We start from the raw sequence: 21,508 nt of genomic DNA, 5'->3' as shown, positions 1-21,508 counted from the left end.
AGTTCAACGTTAGATCAAGATTCTGGTATGCGTTTACTGTTATTTATGATTTCTGATAATTCGACATGAATTCCTGACATGTTGTGATATATGAATTCAATCACATGATTTAGAGATTTATTTTTATTAAATCTCCAACAAATAGTATCAGAGCCGCATTCGTGTTGAATTATGAGAAATTTTGTTATTGATTGATCTAGTAAATTTGAATTATTTGCGATATGAAAAACTAATTTATTATTTTCATGAATAATTCAAATTATATATTTTTGTGGAGAAAACAAAATCCGAAAAATATTATCAAAATTCAAAACCCCAAATTGAAAATCAAATTTGAATTGTGAAACCCTAGTTTTCAAATTAGCAAATTAAATGGTCGATATGGATTTCATCTCCAACAATGGGAGGTACGCACCAGATCGAGCACCCATGGAGACGACCATCACGAAGTTGTATATGTTTGGATATTGCATCATTGGAATGTTAGACATATTTTTAAGAAACTGGATATTGGATTATTATTCGAGTCATGCACTATATAAAGTAAACTAAAGGTTTTATGTTCACATATCGGAGATCTGACATTCGGAAATTGTTGGATATTTGAACTCCGAATAAAGTTGCGGAGTTTTATCACCGAGAATGATCATTGGTATGAGAAACCATTGAAAATCAATTGTAAAAATAAAGCTGCTAAGTTATATTTTAAAGAACAACTGAAACTTGTCAAAGTCAAATTTATTGACATGAAATTTCTAATTGTGAAAGAAATAATTCAGACTGTTTATGTGTCAATTGAGCATGTTATCACAAACTCTTCTATAATTCTTGATGCGTTTGTCATATAGGTTGGCCACACAAGATTTTTGTGTGAATGTGACACATATTGGTTTTGTCCATATAGATGATATTACTGTACAGTATGAGTTTGTGTTCGGTTTGAGCATCGACTCATTTAACATTATTTATGTTTCTGTACATACTAAATTTTATTTGAATTACTCTGAAATAAAGTGATGACTTCCAATCTGGTTTAACATCTGGTTGAAAGTTTATTATTGGGCTATGTGAGTCATTAGGAGGACCAATTGGAAATCCATGTTTTATTCTTAGATCACATTTATACATTTTCATGCTACATGTCATACTTGATCTCTGTTATTAGTTATGTTGATATTGTGATCATTAATTAGTCTAATGATTTTAAATTTAGGGATGATCGCTTTAATTCGATATTGGTATAATTTATATAGCAGATTGTTAATGAAAATTTTGGTTTAGATAGCAATAGTTCAATCCAGTTTTCTGGTGTACAATATCCGGATAACTTATGTGGTCCAAATGAGAGATTGTTGGAACTATTTTATGGACTCATATAATTTAATTTACTGTATATGGACAAACTGTCTAATAAAAGACTCAATAAGATGATTTAATTAATTATGGGTCTACTAAGTATTAAATAAATTTGTATGATCCACGTTATGTATGAAAACACAGCTCAATTAAGTCTTCTATGATGAGTCGAAAGCTACCCATGTTATATATATGGTTATGGTCTCATGACACAAAGAATATAACACATAATATATATGGTAGACATATTATAAATTATTTCCTTCTCCCATCTAATGCAATAAATAATAAAGTGGTCGATTTTCTATTATTTGGTAAGATCTATAACTCCAACGCTAGATTAATCAATGGATTCCGGTATGCGTTTACTATTATTTATATTTTATGATAATTCGAATGAATTCTTGGCATGTTGTGATATACGGATTCAATCACATGATTTTTATATTTATTTTTATTAAAACTCTAACATAAGTATTTTGTGAGACGGTCTAACAGATCTATATCCGTACGTGTTTATCCGGTTCATATTTACAGAAAAAACAATTCATTTTCATGGACCTGTTCGAGTTGAAGATCCGTATAACAAAATTGACATGGGTAACCGTCTCAATTTTTTTTTTTTTTTTGTGTTTTACCGAATTCACAAAATTTATCGCACAATGTTGTAAGAGGCAGTCGACACGGAGCTAAATTTTAGCTAAACAAAAATAACCGACTGAATCGATTTACTTTGGAAATTTGGTTTTGTTTTTAAAAATTCGATTAAACCGATTTATTTGTTTTGATTTTGGAATGAATTTAATTTTGAAATAAAAAATTTTCGGACCATAGAAATATCTTAATATATTATCACTTCGTATTTAAGGACATTGTTTTTTTTTTTTTTGAAATGATATTTAGGACGTTGTTTTTAATAAATAAAATTCAAATTTGATTAAAATCATTTTTGTTGTTATTTAAAAAAAACCTAATTTCTTTTTGGATTTGCTCGATTTTAACTAAATATTCTGTCGGTTGGATTGGCTCAAACAAATTTCGCCCACCGATCACGCTCATCCTATTCTACAAAAATTACCCAGACCTGACCCGCCTTCGCCGCTTACGTCTTCAACCGCCGCCGGTAGTCCTACCGCCACCCATCTCCTCCACCTACCGAGTATCTTCTTCTGTTTTTCACACTCTTCGTGATCCCATTCACAGGTTTTGTTAGCAGCTATTCTTACGTCATAGCTAACTGGGTTTATTTAATTGTTGATCTATGTACAGATTTTCGTTGAAATGTCTTTTTTTGTTGTTATCTCGTATTTGGCATGCCATATTTTTCTCCACGTTTTCTTTTGATCCCCTTTCCTTTGTTGGGTCTTATTTTTCTCATTTCGTTTGGTGTTGGAGCTTGATATGCTACTTTTAAAGTTAGGTCAATTGTTCCGAGCCGATCTGGGGCCTAATTTTTAAAATTTCTAATTTCAATCGAGTTAAGGAATTGAAAATTGTAAAGTGTTTGGTCCGAATATCGAACTTCAATTCTCATGTAAATGATATTTTTATATTTGTTGCTGTTGCTATATGTAATACTTCTTTTTGGAAATCGTTGTTTGATTAGCAAAGAAAATGACTATTTGGCTTGTTTTTGGTGGACCTAGATATTGTTACATCGGGCATGTGAAGGTTTTACAGATGGAACGATTGCATCCACCGAAGCCAGGAGGCCTAGAAGCATCACTGCTTCAAATGATTAATGATCATAACTCTGCCTCCTTGAAGTTGCGGGAACAAACTGGTCAGTTGCTTACCCGCGTCCACAAATTTATGAGGAAAATTGGTGGAGTGTATTTGTGAATTGTGATGAAATCTTGACTTGTTTTGTCTGCTTTTATTAATTGGCTTTATTTGATCTTTACAATATTAGAGAAATCAAAGAGAGAAGCCATTCGAACTGCATCGCGTGTGTCAGATCTATTGGTGAATGCAGTGAATGGGGGCGTGCAAGAGGTGTTTATAATTGAGAAGCGAATTGAAATCGAAATTCGAGCATTAGCCGCAACTGTTGCGCGATTCTCGAAACAGACCGATCAGTGGCTCGCAGCTTCTCACACCATCAACACTGCTGTCAAGGTTAATATTCAAAATTCCTGATTTTCTTCCTTGGTGAATGTTTATCTCTGTACGCTAGTGAAATTACTCATTGCTTATGCATCTTGTCCATTCTGAAGTTTTGGCTACAAAATAAAATGAATGTTTTCAATGCAGCCTTTTCTGCTCAACCTTAGCATATGGTGATGTTACTACTTTCGTAATGTTACTACTTTCGTGTATTAACGAAGTCACCCAATCTCATGTTATGCAAATTATATGATACCATAAACTTTAATTTTGGGAATTTAATAGAATATCCTGGAATTATATGATCTTTTTATGATCTGCCTGGCCAATTTCATTTAACAAGATAGTCCACACCATAAGATGTATGAAATCAATTGTGACAAAGAAACAGACGTTTCACGAGATCTAACATGTTGCTGAAGATTAAACTGTATGCCACTCTAATTGTTTAGAAACTTGATCCATTTGTGGTTGTAAGGTCGACTGGGGGATCTAATGAACCGGGTCAAAGAGATTTCCATATTGGAGTATGGTAATTTTTTACTATCTTTGGATATTTGGGTCATAGTTACTAAAGGCGGGAGGTGCACGTGTTTTTTGGAACCTAGGCCTGACAGACAGAGAGGCTCAATGAATGTATTTCATTTTGGATTCTCAAATCCTTCTTTCTGACGTGAGCTCAACATGTGCATCATGCCTTTAAGGTATCCTAAGGCAAATTCTTCACGAAGTCTGACGATAGGCACTCACTCTCAGGAATAGACGGCTAGGGGCTTGGTGGATGTGTTTGGGAACTAGAATGCAAAAGAAGACTTTTCATTTGCGAAAACCTTCAAAGGAAATTGTTTCCATACCCCATTCTGGTGTTGTGATCGCAAGGCTGTGTATAAATCTATAGCTGCAAGCATCCCACATAGTTTCTGAAATTTCGTGATCTTAACAGAAATATATGTCATTGACGGTCCCATGTTTACCTCCGGGCTATCGCTTGACTGAAATTATCTCTCAGGTTACTCTGATGTGCTGTGCTTAAATTCAATAGTTTGAAATGCTTGAGAATTTTCCTCTTGATTCTTTTTGGAGTCCGAACAGTGCTAAGACCGCATGATTAGAGATTTCTTTGCATTTTTTATTTATGGACTTTTGTGGTTTATGAAACATTGGATACTCCATGATATTTGATGGCATTTTACTCACACAGGAGATTGGAGATTTCGAGAACTGGATGAAGACGATTGAACTTGATTGTAAAAGCATTAGTGCTGCAATTCGTAACATCCATCATTCATGATCTCACGAGGCAAGCATTAACAATCACTCTCTTGAGAAAACGATCTCTTATGATTTTGATGGACACTCGGGTCGAGTTTTTGTCAAGGTTCTAAAAAGCGTGAAGCGCCCCGAAGCGCGGATGTCGAGCTCCAAGCTTTTCAAGCTAAGTGAGATTAGCACATGAAAAAACGTTTTTTATTTTTAGTGTAATTGTAATTATCTCAAACCAATAAGTAGATAAAATAATACATAAATATGATAAATTTAAGTCTGATGCATTAATTCTCATATTTATAAATGCATAAAAATCTCAAAATTACAATCTTTATTTGTTTTTGTACTTAGATCATGTTAAAAAATGTTAAATATTTGTCAAATCATTATCAGAATCATAATTAAAATTTAAAAATAAACATCTAAATTATAAATACAATTTATTATTTTAAAATAAAAAGACATATTTCAAAATAAAAAATTTAAAAATAAATATATGCGATTAATTGTGTTTAAATATACTTAATTAAATGTTTTAATTACGTTTAATTAAATCAAAATAAAAATTTAAAAATAAATATATGCGATTAATTGTGTTTAAATATACTTAATTAAATGTTTTAATTACGTTAATTAAATCAAATTACAGTTTAACCGTTTTTCGAGTTTCAAGTTTAAGTGCGTTTAAACGGAGATTAAATAGGCTTTTTAGAATACTGGTTTTTATTAGCCAACTTCTATCCAAAATTACAATCTCAACATGGAGTCGTGTTTCCATGAAATGGGTATTCCGCAGCAAAGCTATTGGAGTTCCGGAATTGATTTTGAAAATGCTCGACTGGACGAGTGAGTATGTAAAGTTTAAAATCAAACTAAACAATTCAAAGTTTGAAATACATTAGACGCCCTTTAATTTTATTTAATACTAGTATATTTACGCACGCGTTGCGTGCTTGTACGATATATTTTTATAATTTATTTGATTTATATTTAAATGAGGATCAAAATATATTTATAGAAAATAATGAATAGCTATATTGTAATTTTGATATATGAACTAAAAAAATAAATAAATAAATGAATAAAAAATATCCAAAAAGGAATTGAACCTACAATTTCATGGTTAAGAAACATAGGTTTTATCCACTAAACTACATGTGAGTTGCATTAATTTTTTAGCACTTTATTAATATATATAATTAGTAAAACAGACCATGACACCAAAAAGTAGTTAATCTAGAGGTCTCTTACTTAATAACTAGCTACTCTGCACACGCGGTGCGTGTGTGTACAATTTTTTTTATAATTATTTATGGACTAAAATGAAATTTGACAAATTATCGATGCACTAAAGTGCTATTTGAATAATTGTAATAAAAAAAATAAAAACAAAAATGTTTTTGAAATTAAAAAAAAACAAAAATGTAATTTTGATATCAAAATAGGGGCAAAATTGGGAAACCAAAAACAGACCAAAGACACCAAAACAGTTATCTAATATGCTTAAACTTAATAAATAGTAAAAGATATAACTAGTTACTCTGCACACGCGGTGTGTGTGTGTACAATTTTTTTTTATAATTATTTATGGATTAAAATGAAATTTGACAAATTATCGAGGTACTAAAAGTGCTATTTGAATAATTGTAATAAAAAAATAAAAAACAAAAATGTGTTTTGAAATTAAAAAAAAAAACAAAAATGTAATTTTGATATCAAAATAGGGGCAAAATAAGAAAACCAAAAAACAGACCAAAGACACCAAAAACAGTTATTCTAATATGCTTAAACTTAATAAATAGTAAAAGATATAGATTTTACTTTTACAACACTTTATTACTTGTACTATCTTACCAACATATATTTTAAATATACATTTTTAACAAATTTACCACTTTTACATCCATCTTGGATCGAGTCATTTCAAATCAAGGATTTCAATTCGGTGATTTCAATTACATTATAATTGTTTGGTAAAATCCGATTGCGTGGATTGCAAATTTATCCTTTGAATGTAATTAGTGATTACAAATGATTTCAAATATAATCCATATCGGTATAATGTTAAATCTTTTCTTCAGATTATACTTAGAATCAAATCACTTATTCTAAATCAGATCCTTCCATGCTCCGATCCAAATTAATAAACCAAGTTGGTGGACTAGGTAAAACTGATTAAGAATTTGATTCTTTTCGTTAATATTTCATCAGATGAATTTGTTTTATGTGATTTGTCATTTGTAAAATTTGTAAATTATTATATTAACACGAAAGTTTATCTAGTATTTAACATAAGCAAGATTCATCATTATAGAGAAAATTATAGAAAAATCAAACTTTATTATTTTAAAAAAATATAATTCAAAGACACGTCTCCATAACGATGCGACAAAACCTAATAATTATCAAGTCATGTTGGACTGCACTATTATCGAATTTAACTTAAATGTATGGCACTGCAATTTTCTCATAATATATTTTGTGATTTTGTTTTGTCCACGGTTTTGGCTTATTATTTCGACATGTGAAAAAAAAATTTGTGTGAAACGATCTCACAAGTCATATTTTATGAGATTGATATCTTATTTAAGTCATCCATAAAAAAAGTATTACTTTTTATGCTAAGAGTATTACTTTTTATTGTGAATATCGGTAGAGTTGATCCATCTCACAGATAAAGATTTTAGAAATCGTCTTACAAAATATCTACTCATCAATATAATGATGTGAAAGAACCGAAGAAATCACCAATTATGTAAAAAATTCAAGTCATCTAGAAACATGATTGGGTTGGACAAAAAAAGCAACGTGATTGAATTTGAGACTTTCATCCAAAACAAAAAGATCAGACAATGTCTCGTTAAATTATGAAAAATTTATGTGAGACGGTCTCACGGATTGTATTTATGAAACGAATCTTTTATTTAGGTCATCAATGAGAAATATTATTTTTTATGCTAAGAATATCACTTTTTATTGTGAATATGAGTATGTTGACCCGTCTCACAGATTAGTATCCGTGAGACGGTCTTACATGAGACCCACTTTTTAATTATTTATGTTATATTTTTTAGTAATGATATGATATATAAAATTAGAATCATGTTACGGATACAATGAAGGTATGATGAAAATTATATATTAGGTTACAAAATAGATTTGAAACACAATAAAATATTATAAATATATTCAAAAGACAAGAGTGGTCGGATTACAAGATTCCCGCAGCAGACCGTAACATATCCAATCGACACAAGGCACCACACAGCGCTAAAGGAAGATGACGAGCCTCGTCGAAACCTGCCGAATTTCACCTCCACAAGGAGAGGTTCCGCCGGAGATATCATTTCCGGCCACATATTTTGATATCGTCTGGATAGCTTACCACCCAATACGACGCCTCATTTTCTTTGATTATACAGAATCCAAATCCAGTTTCTTTGAAACCCACCTCCCGAATCTGAAACGATCGCTGTCCCTAACTCTCAAGCACTTCACCCCACTTGCAGGCAATATGATACACCCTCTAAACACCACTGAAAAGCCAAGATTTCGCTACGTTGAGGGGGACTCCGTGTCTCTCACAGTTTCCGAGTCGAGCAATGATTTCGATAGCCTGGTTAGCTATGCCGCGCGTGATGCCGATCAGTTCTACGATTACGTACCTCAGATGCCGCCGTTAAAAGATGAACCCGAGCACAAACTAGTCCCGATTCTGGCGCTGCAAGTGACGCTTTTTCCAGGCAAGGGGATATGCATTGGTTTCACCAATCATCACAGTATCGGAGACGCGAGTTCGATTGTAAGCTTCATAAAGACGTGGGCTTCGATATGCAAATTTGATGGTTCAGACGAAGAGTTGATGTCTCAAGATTATCGTAAACACATGCCCTGTTTCGATAGGAAGTTAATAAAGGATCCTCTTGGAATCGACGCTATTTTCTGGAACAAAATGAGACAGATTCCAATCCAGTCGTCTACTTTCCCATTGCCCACGGAAAGGGTTCGCGCTACATTCATCCTAGAAGAATCTGATATCAGGAAACTCAAAGATCTAGTTTTAAGCAAGAGACCAAGTGTTTTTCACTTGTCATCTTTCGTGATTGCGTCTTCTTATGTTTGGGCTAACTTAGTTAAATCCGGGGATGTAATTGGCGAGGAAGTGGATGCTAACGTGGACGAATACTTCATATTTCCCGCGGATGCAAGGCCAAGAACAGATCCACCGGTGCCTGCTAACTACTTCGGCAACTGTTTATGTGGCGGAGTGGTGAAGGTTGCGCACGGTGAATTGGTAGGAAATGAAGGAGTGATGGCAGCTGCGGAAGCCACGGCTGGCGTGATACGAAACAAGGTGAACAACAAGGCAGAAGCACTGAAAGGTGCTGAGAATTGGCTTTCAGATTTTGAGAATCTTGGGGAGATAAGGACTCTTGGGGTGTCTGGATCACCAAAATTTGACTTGTACAGGGTGGATTATGGATTGGGGAAGGCAAGAAAGCTGGAGGTTGTGTCCCTTGATGGGGAAAAATATTCCATGTCTTTGTGCAAGTGGAGAGACTCTGAGACGGGATTAGAGGTCGGCTTGTCTCTGCCCAAACCAAGAATGGAGGCATTTGCTGCTCTCTTCCAGGATGGATTAAGGTTGATTTCTCCCACATAAATACACATTAGGAATTGTGTGAGTTTCGCAAGAAGGGAAGAAGCACTGAAAGGTTCTGAGAGATCTTGATATTGCTGTGGAGACAAGGCCCCTTGGGGTGTCTGGTTGGCTTGTTTATTCTCGTGCTCACATTATATTTATAATTGATTTGATGCTGAAAATTTGATGTTTGTTAATGCCAAATTATTTCAAGTATTATTTAAGAATTTTAGTGATAATCTGATTTTACGAAAGTTGGGGCATATGCTGCTTATTGAATGACTACTTTGTCACTCACGAGAACTAGAATTTTGGAGCTTGATAGTAGGAAGCTTGAACGAGTCTTGAAAAATGTTTTGTCTCGCCCCACCGAAACATATCGATATCGATGTTGTTTAACGAATATAAATTTTATAACAACTAGTTTTGTAGTACAGTATAAATCAAACTCGTCTATTTCATAAATAAACTTGTCTTCACAACGAAAATTGATCAAAACATAATCATGGAAGCATATCAAAAACGAAAAAGTCCTAACAAAATCAAAATGTGAACATGGTAACCGAAATATGAAATATTCACCAACCTCAGAATTGGTTCTCTTCCTCAATTTTCTCTCCGTTCTTGTATGAGGAGGAAGTAGGTGTTTGGAAAAATAATCAGCAAAGCTGATTGAACAAAACATAATACAAGATTTATAAAATCACATATAGATTATATTTTAAACATATCATATCGGAGCATATCATAAATATATCGTAATATTATATTAATGAAACTTAATCTAATTTTTTTAGGGTTTACTGATTATCTCTAACTGTTACTCTTATAAAGGGATGAGATCATATGATAATTATAATACCATAATGTAAAGTATATAACGATTATAATATCACCGTTTAGGGTTCATGTGATATCATAACATAATTTTCGGAATTCTCATTCAATTGAGATTTGAATCATAACAATGCATAAAATCATTATTTTCATTGCAAACATATATATTCAGAACGAAAGCATATTCAATCAAATCAAATCAAATCAAATCAAATCAAATCGTGTCTCTAGAGCGAGGCTGAGACTGATTATCGCCATATAACAAATCACACGAAGTCATGTTCCCAAAAAAAAAACTAACCTCGATGATGTGTTGTGGAAATGGTGAACTCTTTTTGGATTCTACAGAATGTTAAAACAATCAGAACGACTTAAATTTGGATCTGATCAAGACAAATTAATACAAACAGATACAATCAATTATTAAAGATGATCGAAAACCCAGATGGAATTTCAACAGAAATAGACAAAACATTACAAATTCGCAATGAAAACTACAGAAACTCAGAAAGGTGGGTGCTTTTTAGGGATCACGATTGAATCTTGAACAAAATTCGGATCATGAAATGGTGCTGGGAGATTGGCAAAGAGGCAGCAAGCAGGTGCAGGAATTTGATCATTTTAAAATTTTGTTTGGTTGCTAGAATTCTATAATTTATCCTCGGTGATTATTTTGTCTGTCGGTTGTTTAGTATTTAATATAAATCAATAAATGACCTTAGAGTGAGTTGTGAGATCGTCTCACGGATCCTAATCTGTGAGGGTCAACCCTACCCATATTCACAATAAAAAGTAATACTCTTAGCATAAAAAATAATATTTTTTCATGGATGACCCTAATAAGAGATCCGTCTTACAAATACGACCCATGAGATGGTCTCACATAATTTTTTGTCATGACGTTAATTGCATAGTTTATTAGTATATATGTCTTATGCATAATTCATTGTCTTACCCTTATATTAAAAAAAATAGAAAATAAGCAAGAAAATGATGACAAACAATATGTTCAATACAGTTGAGTTATTCACAAATTTTGAATATGGGAAAATTGCATTTTTTTGTCTTGTATTTTTAATTTTTTGCTATTTTGATCATTTAGATTGTCAAATTTAAGACTTAATCTACTGTAATTGTTTTTTTTTTTTTTTTGTGATTTTAATATATATTCCAACAAGAAACTGATGTGGCAGCGATATGACGCTAAAGTATGCAATATAACATCAGCACCTGACGAAAAAGAGCTAAACTTGTCAAAAAACGAAAAGTATAGAACTAAAAATGATATTTAACAACACATATGACTAAGACTAAAATACAAAAATAAATATCTAGAACTAAAAAGGCAATTTCCTCTTCAAATATTGGTCACAAACATCTACTTAATTTTTTTAAAGTTGAAAATATTGATTAAAATAAATGAGTACCTTGAATCAACAGGGAGAACAGATTAAGAGAACTCACATGGTTGCTGCTGATATTGATCATGACCTTAGTAGGGTATGTATAATTTTTTTTATGACTGGTTTTCTGGTGATGCAGAAATATTGGCATATTAGAAGCCAGTGATATGAAATGAGTTCTTGGCTTAATTTTAGAATTGTTACTTTTAAAATCATATGCGAATGCTAAACTATGGTGGGAGGAAATGAAATGGAAATACAGCAAGGGAAAATGCATTACTGACAGCACTTAATGTATAATTTTGTATCCATCTGCTAGATTTCAGGAGAGGGAGCAGAGGTGTGGAGTCAAGAATTCGGGTTAAAATAGAAACTCTTTCATTCAACTTCAATAGTGAAACCTCGGTACTAAGTTGTAACATTTTTTCCTTGTTTATCTGTTTTTGAAGTAAGACTTTTTCTTCCTTCATCTTTTCTTCGAAAATGATTCCCTCTTTCTCCTCATTCGTATGCTCTCTTACATTTGATTTAACTTAATCTTTGACTTGCTTGCCTAAACTCGGTGAGAAGCTATCTGTCTCTTGCATGCTTCAGTAAGTTTGAATGCTCTTATTTCTAATGGCTTTCGCATATATGCATTTGTTTCATCCTCCTTTATGGCTAGAAAATTGGCTTCTTCAATATATACTTAAATATAACTCAGTTCTACCATCACTTCCATTCTCTATCCTTGTTACAAACATTCTAAAAACTATTCTTCATTTATATCATCTTAGTTCTTAGTTCGGGGATTGGTTTGGAAGGAATATTTTCAGGAGTTGCTAAGTAGATAGAAAGTACGTACACGAGATAATATTTCACAGATGTTGAGAAACAGATGTTCGATTTCCAAAATAAAATAAGTATATTAGAAGCACTCAACCAAACCAGATCGTCATTTGAGACATAGATATTCATTCTGAAATATTTATTTTAATTGAGCAAAATGAAAATTCCTAATTATTAGTAAGCTCAAACAATATTCGAGTAAGATTATGAGATTGCATGGTCTGATGGGAAAGTTGGTTAGTGATGAGGGAGTAACCAAAATGGAATATATGGTCGTTCGAAAAATTCAAAAGAGTTTCAATGAATAATATCAAGAAGCTGAAAAATATTGATGGTGAATCATCTCTATCTTCTTTCTCCACACCCTTTATCACACATCGTCGAGGAACAGATGACGTGCAGGAAGTGAGCAAAACTATTAGACAAATGGGAAGAAATGCCTTCTGGTCGAAAGATACAAATATGGTGGATATGCTCAAAAGAATGCATGAAGGAGAGACACAAAGGAAAGATGCGAGGATTGTTCTAGCAAAAAAACATTATGCACATATTGCGCAAAATATGAAAAAAAAAGTATGAAATGAGGATGATGGAGCACGAGATGACGGTGAGGGAGTATGAAACAATGGAGATGAAGTAGGAATATGGAATCATGGAGAAATATGTTCACGAACCAAGGTCAAGTGACGTTCAATGTCAGTATTATATGAAAATGCAAAAACAAGTTCTTCATAAATGATTCAAGCTGTATTTTTTTTAGTTTGTATTTAATTATGTTTTAATTATTTGTACTTTTTTTATTTCATGTAAGTTTTAAAATTTAATTATGCATGTGTATATTTTATATTTGTTATAATTATGTGAAATTTTATTATGTTTTAAAAAATTTAATATTTCAATATCATCTCACCACTCCAGAAATATGAGATTAAGTTTTCATCCTAAAAGAATGAGCAAATTACCCTGTTGACGTATATAAATCTTTCAATATTTTTAGTATGTTTATTTTTCTTGAAAAACCTACAATACGCTTATTTTCAAGTCTGTTTTATATTCTTAATTGGGTCTATTCAAAAGTATATATATTAGGGCTCAGTTTGATACGTGTGATGAGATAAGTAAATGATTAGTAATTAGAGTGATTAAAAAATGAGATATATGGATTAATAGTATGGTGGGATAAATAACATGGTGTTTGGTATGATTTTAAAACGATGGATTAATTTTGTAAAATTTTATTGCAATGACCAAAATGCCCCAAATGTTAATTAATATATATTCTTAAAATAATTGGATAGATAATTAAATATTTATAATTATAATTTACATTTATTAAAATTAATTTAAATATATTTGAAAATATGCATTTACGTTAATAATTAAAAATAATAATAATATTTTGAATATTAATGTTAAATAAAGTTTAGTAAAATTATAATATTATTGTTTTTTTAAAAATAATTATAAATATTTTTAAAATAATTTGATAGATAATTAAATATTTATAATTATAATTTATATTTATTAAAATTAATTTAAATATATTTATTAGAAATATATTTGAAAATATTCTGATAATTATTAAGTAAAATAAATTAGAATTTAATAAATATTTATTTTCATAAAAAAATTAATTAACAAGATTAAAATCTAATTTAAAATAGATTTGCATTACAATTTATTTTTTTTAAAATGATTGAAAATTATAAAAATATATTAAATTACACCTTTGAGGAGGAATATTTAATCACACTAATAACATAAATAGTGAAGGCTTTCAATTATAATCAAGGGCTTCCATGCTAAATTAAAAATGAACCAAATATGAGATAAAGGATGATTATTTAATAATCATTCTCTTATCATGGCTACCAAACATAGCCTAGGAGTTTTGGACAAGAAATACAGATGCGTGATTGACATAGTATATTGCTATAAGTAATATGAGCTCTAGTGTTGCGCATAACATGCAGCGGAAATTAATTATTGACACACAAGTATAACATGAATAAATATATATCATATTTAAATTATGTACAAGTTTTATACTTGTTTGTACAACGCCTCATGACAAATTTAATAGAAAAATATGTAAATCGTTTACAGAGAACTATACTAGTGAAAATAACAAAATCAAATTCCTTCAACATCCAAGGAATTAAAATGCATTAAAAACTCAAACTAAATATTAGATACATGAAACAAAAAATCGTATTGATTAAAACCAAACGAAACCATTCTTCACCCAACATTTCATACAATGTTGTTTTTGAGTGTCGTCAACACATATCATCTACACGATGACTATGTGAATCAATCACGCAAACTCTTCACACGAAAATTTTCAATACTGAACTTGTGCATGTTCATAAAAACTCCAACAGCTTCGCAAGTGATCACCCGATCATACAAAAGCTTCTCATCAAAATAAGCTCGGCTTTCGTATTTTTCTTCTATGCAATAACTCCTCTGCCAACCTTCCCGAAGACCCTCACGAAAAGAATCATACCGAAAAGCTCTTCCACGATTGTAAGACACTCCATATTTATACCCAATGCTTGACCTAAAATCAATTCCATAAAAGAGTCTTAGAAATATGGAAACAATATTTTCATTAGGTATAAAACTCTTTTAAACAAAGATACAATATCTTAGAGATAAAAATCATACTAAAAACAAATCATAGAGTATCTAGAGATAAATCAAACAACATCTTATCATCTAAAAATAATATTTTATAATTTTAAAAAACATAATCTTAAATTGATAATATAAATTTAACAAAATAGATAAAGAATAACATATATTTTTTCAATGCCTTGTCAAAATATAGCTTTGGCACAATCTGATGAATAATTGCGAATTCTTTAATCCACTTGTCTTGACACGTGGGACATAGAGTGGAAAACATTTTTTTGGATTATAGATAACAATTTTTTCATAATTGCTAAAAAAATCTTCAAGGTATGTCCCATTTTTTTTGCAGAGAGAGATTTATTACAGTTGAATCTCCACACTGCATTATCATCTCAAACTTGAGATATAAAAAATAAGTGATTGGCAACCCAAGTGACAGATCGGTAACACGTGATTGCCTATTTGAGAAGGGAAAGCAAAAGCAACCCAAAAGATAAGATGACATTTAACAGGGAAATCAAAGGGATCGACGGTCTTTTAAATTAACATAAATTAATTATTACTATGGAGACATGTGAACATTAAGAATTAAAGTTAGACTTTAATATACAATAAAATATAGATATAAAGATATAGATACTTGAATCTCTCGTCTAAGGTAATCTCAAATTCAAAACTCTATTTTAAAACAAATCTATTTTAAAATAATGTATTTTCTACACTAAATACAATATTTATCTCCAACTCATCTACTTCAAATCTTACTCTATAAAAAATATTCTCGAAAAATTCTTTTTTATTTATTTATTTAATTTTTTTCTTATTCTTTATTAAATATTTATTTTTTAAATTTAGTGATATACTTATAATTATATTTTATATTTAATATAATTAATATTATATTATTAATAATTGTTAAAATATTATTAAAAGAATTAATTTAAATATTTAAAATATATTATTGAAATCTATATTATACAATTGAAATAGAAATAATTAAAATTTGTGAAATAAAATTAATGTGTGGCTTCAAATATTTGAACGACCATATTCATCACATTAATTATCAATTAAAGCATTTCGTAATGCATAGTGAGCGTCTTTGTCTTTTATTTTTTTATATCGAACGAGAAATTCGCGAAATATGATAATGTTTATTGACATCCATTTCTACCATTGGAGTCGGTGTTTCCATAGCATCTTGAATTGGTACACTAAGATCGTGTTCATCTTCGATTATCATATTGTGCATTATAATACATGCTTTCATTATATCATTCAAATAATGTTTCTTACAACCACGTGCTGGAGATGTCAGAATCTCAAATCGTGATTAGGGATGTAAACGAACCAAACCGTTTGTGAGCTATTCGAAGCTCGATTCGATAAAAGCTCGTTTGAGCTCGTTTAATGAGGCTCGTTAAGATAAACAAACCAAACTCAAGCTTTACAGTATTCGGCTCGTTAGCTCGTGAACATGTTCGTTAGTAAGTTCATGAGTAATATTTTAAATGAAAAAAAAATAGTTTTGATATTTGATTTATTGATTTTGCATATTATTTATGAAATATATAGAAATATATTAAATTTATTTATTATAATAAATTTACAAATTTTAATACGAATAATATATTTTTCTTTAAATATATAATTTACTTTTTAATTAATTTAATGAAAATTTAAATATATAATTCATATTTATTAAGCTTGTTTAGGTTCGATAAATGTTTGAATAAGCTCGTGAGTCATGCATATATTCGTTAAATAAAGCTCGAGCTCGGCTCGATTATAAACGAACCAAGCTCAAACATGCACGCGTTCAGCTCTGCTCGATTCGATTACATCCCTAATCGTGATTGAAGAACGCCAAATGCACACTCCACATCTTCCTGCATAACTCTCGTTTCATCGCAAAATACTGCTTCTTTGGATCACGCAGATCATGGATAGTTTGCACAATAGTTGACTATTTCGGATAAAAACTGTCAGCTAAATAATATAATGTGTCAAATTCTTTTGTTCCAATAATATAATGAGCTGGATGAGCAATTCCTTGTGCAAGATTGAAAAATAGATTGGTAGATGAGTTTGAAATGGTACAGATCGACGAAACGGCACGAAACGGAACTTTAATATATAAATATATATGATCTAATTAAATAAAAAGAGATTTTGATTTTTTTAAATAGAGAAAAGAGGGTTATATTGGATAAAAAAATAAATCCATGGTTTCAGACTACAATGCGGTCTTAATAAATTGGGTCGAGTACTCAAAGTGGGGCGAGCTCACTTTTTTTTTTAAATATATCTAATTATTAAATTAATATAATAATATCATATTATTATATAAATAATATTTATAATTTTTAATTTAAATATTAATAATTAGAAGAAAAAAAAAACTATTTTGGCGTAGAGAGAAATGGAGCCGGAGGAAACTCCAGCATCAAAATAGTGTTTCTAGGGTTGGAGATGTCCTAAACCGGGGAACATACAAATAAAGAATGGTCCAAAACACCGGTAAAAAACCAAAGACTGTGATTTCTCTATTTTTATCTAGACAGAACTTTGCACTTGGCTGCTGCTATAAGTATGCAACAATCTAATTATTGTCAGGCTAAGTGCATTTCGATTGGTTTTTTGCTTTCAATTTTTATGAAACGAACAAGAAATTCAAGAAAAGAAAAGACAGTAGACGCATACTGGATCGACTTAAAACGAGAAACAATACTTTAATTTTAGGTATCATTTTCCAGAAGCAAACTTATGTACGACACACGAAGGGACAAAATTACAAATACAGATTTCATAGCTTCCTCAGAATGTGGAGAGATTACCGCCAACAAAGTTTTTTTGATCTTCAACAGATTTCATAGCTTCCTCAGAATTTCAGTGAAGATGGCAGCAAATGTATCCAGTTTCTTCTTGGGCCTGGACAAACCAATCTCCAATCCCCCTTCGAAGTCCCTGGATTTACACAGAGACATTGACGTATCCGAGTCGATGGATGCAGATTCGAACTTCTTGGGCCTTCCCCAACCATAATCTGAGTCGTAAAGATCGAATCTTGGGGACCCTGCCACCCCGAAGAGGCGTTTTCCGATCAGTTTCCCGAATTCCACAGGCCACTCTTCCGCCCCATCAAGAATTCCCTTCTCATTGTACACAGTTTTCTGAATAGCCTTAATCACACACTCCACTGCCACCAAAAATCCATCTTTTCCTTTCAATAGCCCATGGGTCGATTCCGCCTTCACGAATGCTAAGCAGTTGCCGAAATATGTCGCGGGCAGCGGCGGATCCAGGCGGCCGCGGCAGTCGGCGGCGAATCCGAAGTACTCGGGTTCTTCGTCGGCCACCTCCTCCGTGACAGCCGCCACGTTCACCAAGCAGACCCAGACCAAAGCACAGGTCACCGTGAAAGCTGTTACGCGCATCTCTGGTCGCTTCAATAGGACGTAGTTTTTCAGATTCTGCACATCCTCCTTGGTCAGGACAAATGTGGCACGCACCTAGAAAGTTCAAGGAAGATGAGAAAAAGTAAACTGTCGTAAAGAAAAGTAAAAAGGTCCCAAAGATCGCACTTATTCAAACAAAAGATGTATATGTATATGTATATGTATGTATGTGTATACATACCTTGTTCAGTGGGAAACTGATCGGCGGCGACTCCACTGGCCGAGATTTTTTCATCATATTCCAGTAAATGGAATCCAATCCCTCCGGATCTTCCACATCAGTTCTATCGTAAAACGGTAGAGATTTATCATCTATCAGCTTCGAATCGCCGCCGAATTTGTTGACCGAAGCCCAAGCCTTTATGAAACGAACAATCGAGCTGGCGTCTCCGATGGCGTGGTGATTTGAGAAACCAAGGCAGATTCCATGATCTGGGAATAGCGTGACCTGCACAGCTAAGACAGGGAAACATACAGAATCCGACGAATGAGTAGCCTGCGGGAGAGTCGGAACACAAGCGTACAACTCGTCGGCGACTCTAGGGTGGTTCCCGGTGAGGTGATTGAAATCTTTGTTGCATTCAGCTATAGTAAGCGAGACAGAGTCTCCGACCACGAATCTTGAATAGGGCCTGCTCGAATCCAAAGGGAAGACAATATTTCCAGCAAGTGGGAGGAAATGCTTGAGCGTTTGGAGCAACGATTCCTTGAGTTTCGGGACGATGGATTCCAAGAAAAAAGACTCGGAAATGGGGAAATCGAAGAACAGGAGACGCTCAACAGGGTGGAAATAGAGCCATGGAATGTCGAAGTGGAGCAGCGGAAGTGTCAACTCAGCAACTGTATCTGGTACCGGCTCAATTTTGCAGTGCTCCAGCACGTCGGCGGCCATCGGGTTTTCGTGAGTTTCAGCCATCAAACTGTTCAAATGGAAGCTACGACTCAGAAACTTTAGAAACTTCAGCTACCAAGAATAATTGCATACATCTGTGTGATGTATATATACATGGGAATTAGGATGTATATCCACATTATATATATATAAATATATATATATATATATATTAAAATAATAATAAAAAAGGTTGGTTCTCTTGATTGGTTTAGGAATTAGGAGGAAGAGCAATACCAACTTGCCCAACACTTTCTTTGTCGTGGGGACACGACAGCGTTTTGCAGTCTCAATTTATTCCATCATAAATCGATAATCTAATAAATTACTATTAAAGCATTGAATATCATGTTCTGCTATAAAATCTTTCACACAAAAGTCTTATTTTAATATTTAAGAGGATTTCCGTTTATTACAAAAAAATAAATAAATAAATAATTAGGCCCACAGGTTTGATTTCACTGTCAAAATATGATTCGATTGATTTTCATCACAAGTAAGGAAAATATTTTTTTTATTTAATTAAAATTTAAAAGTGATTGATACATTGTATATACACACATCTTGATTTATTCGGTCCGGATAAGTCCGTGGTATAATGTAACCTAGAGTGAATTTTTTATCAATAATATTTAATTTTTTTTATAATTACCATGAATAATAATACTTTTAACATAAAAAATAATAATTTTAATGAATTAGCTCGAGTAGGAGATCCGTTTCACAAAATTGGTAAGTGAGATAGTTTTTTTTAATTATTTTATGAATAGTCATTTAATTTTTTAAAATTTATTTGATGATAATATCAATAATCTTGCAATGATATATATTTAGCTATTACAATTTCAAAGTATAAGGTACCGAAATAATAGTTAATTCAAAGAAACTTCAGAATACTCGTTATTGGAGTTCACATATGACCAACTCCAACGCTGGTCTACGACTACGATTACCAAAATAGTAATTTAATATTTATATTAACCAAAACTTGGTATTTTTTTTTAAAAAAAATTAAACATAATATTCGCTTTTTCGCCATATCTTCTTTGGACATCATACGTTTATCTTTACTGAAATAATAAAACTGGATTCTAATACAATAAACTAAGAAAAAATCAAATATTACTCTTTTTTACAATTATTATTATTTGCCACGTAGACAAACACATTCCGTGTTTAACGAATCGTTGGACAAATACATTAATCTTTCGGAGAGAATAATAAATAAAGATAAATGATGTTTTAGATAATTTATAAATTATATCATAATTCGAGGCAGGTAGCATATGATACTCATTCATATATATATATACTAGGAATGTATACGTGCGATGCACGTAGATAACTAATAATGAAATATATAATAATGAGATTTAGATAATGTTAAAATCGAATAACATATTGTTTATGAGTATTTATCAATTTAAATATATATAAACCACAAAAAATGAAAATATATTATGACAATAAATCATATATATATATACACTTATTCATATGACACTTTCAATCCGTGTGATTATAACATAATGACATCTTTCTCAAATTAGAAAATATATTTTCCATCCAAATATAATTCACGATGGAAAAATAATAAAATAACATAATAGTGAATTTGATCAAAACCAAAATCACGATGTAATTAAATGGAGTAAATATAGACAAATAAAATTCTCTTAATTAAATAAATTATCATAATAATGTTAAAACAAAACCACGAAACATTTATTAAACTAAATATCAATTGTGATTTTGCTAAATAAAATTGATATATAAATAAGATAACATACAAAATTTTGTGAGACGATCTCACGAGTCATTTTGTAAGACGAATATCATATTTGATTCACTAATGAAAAAGTATTATTTTTTATGACAAAAATATTAATTATTATTGTAAATACGGGTAGAGTTGACACATTTCACAGAAAATACACTATGTACATTGATCCTAAATTTGCAAATGCGTGTAGTCACGTTATGATTTAAATATTTGTAAATATTTATAATATTTTAGATATTCTGGATGAAGGATTTTTTCTTTTTGAAAACGATTTTATTTTCTTAGAAATATTGACATTTT

At 31.5% G+C, this 21,508-nt stretch overlaps 3 protein-coding genes across 3 annotated transcripts; 2 read left to right on the top strand and 1 right to left on the bottom strand.

The window, feature by feature from the left end:
- The first annotated feature begins 2,378 nt into the window (after window positions 1-2,378).
- LOC140822789 (biogenesis of lysosome-related organelles complex 1 subunit 1) lies at window positions 2,379-5,002 on the top strand. Its single transcript, XM_073183671.1, has 4 exons — window positions 2,379-2,479; window positions 3,003-3,139; window positions 3,269-3,474; window positions 4,664-5,002. Exons 2-4 carry the CDS (start codon window positions 3,037-3,039, stop codon window positions 4,751-4,753), a joined length of 399 nt encoding a protein of 132 aa, XP_073039772.1. The 5' UTR covers window positions 2,379-2,479; window positions 3,003-3,036; the 3' UTR covers window positions 4,754-5,002.
- A 2,924-nt stretch (window positions 5,003-7,926) lies between these two features.
- Window positions 7,927-9,635, top strand: LOC140822788 (malonyl-coenzyme:anthocyanin 5-O-glucoside-6'''-O-malonyltransferase-like). Its single transcript, XM_073183670.1, has one exon. It carries the CDS (start codon window positions 8,009-8,011, stop codon window positions 9,389-9,391), a length of 1,383 nt encoding a protein of 460 aa, XP_073039771.1. The 5' UTR covers window positions 7,927-8,008; the 3' UTR covers window positions 9,392-9,635.
- An 8,149-nt stretch (window positions 9,636-17,784) lies between these two features.
- LOC140822787 (phenolic glucoside malonyltransferase 1-like) lies at window positions 17,785-19,544 on the bottom strand. Its single transcript, XM_073183669.1, has 2 exons — window positions 18,715-19,544; window positions 17,785-18,587 (listed from the first exon to the last, which is right to left on the bottom strand). The coding sequence occupies exons 1-2, from the start codon at window positions 19,447-19,449 to the stop codon at window positions 17,946-17,948; spliced, it is 1,377 nt and encodes a 458-aa protein (XP_073039770.1). The 5' UTR covers window positions 19,450-19,544; the 3' UTR covers window positions 17,785-17,945.
- Between the last annotated feature and the right edge of the window lie 1,964 nt (window positions 19,545-21,508).

This window comes from Primulina eburnea, chromosome 2, assembly GCF_022965805.1.
Source record: "Primulina eburnea isolate SZY01 chromosome 2, ASM2296580v1, whole genome shotgun sequence".
In the NCBI taxonomy this organism is placed as follows: domain Eukaryota; kingdom Viridiplantae; phylum Streptophyta; class Magnoliopsida; order Lamiales; family Gesneriaceae; genus Primulina; species Primulina eburnea.
Note: the sequence above shows the minus strand (reverse complement) of the source record. Positions and strands in the feature narration are given on the sequence as shown.

What these genes read in the sequence shown, in the direction of transcription:
- LOC140822789 (XM_073183671.1), top strand. Translation starts at nt 3,037, where the DNA reads ATGGAACGATTGCATCCACCGAAGCCAGGAGGCCTAGAAGCATCACTG. An exon ending in GAAGTTGCGGGAACAAACTG is followed by an intron (nt 3,140 to 3,268) that starts GTCAGTTGCTTA and finishes TTACAATATTAG; the next exon opens with AGAAATCAAAGAGAGAAGCC. An exon ending in CCATCAACACTGCTGTCAAG is followed by an intron (nt 3,475 to 4,663) that starts GTTAATATTCAA and finishes TTACTCACACAG; the next exon opens with GAGATTGGAGATTTCGAGAA.
- LOC140822788 (XM_073183670.1), top strand. Translation starts at nt 8,009, where the DNA reads ATGACGAGCCTCGTCGAAACCTGCCGAATTTCACCTCCACAAGGAGAG.
- LOC140822787 (XM_073183669.1), bottom strand. Translation starts at nt 19,449, where the DNA reads ATGGCTGAAACTCACGAAAACCCGATGGCCGCCGACGTGCTGGAGCAC. An exon ending in TCAGTTTCCCACTGAACAAG is followed by an intron (nt 18,588 to 18,714) that starts GTATGTATACAC and finishes TGAACTTTCTAG; the next exon opens with GTGCGTGCCACATTTGTCCT.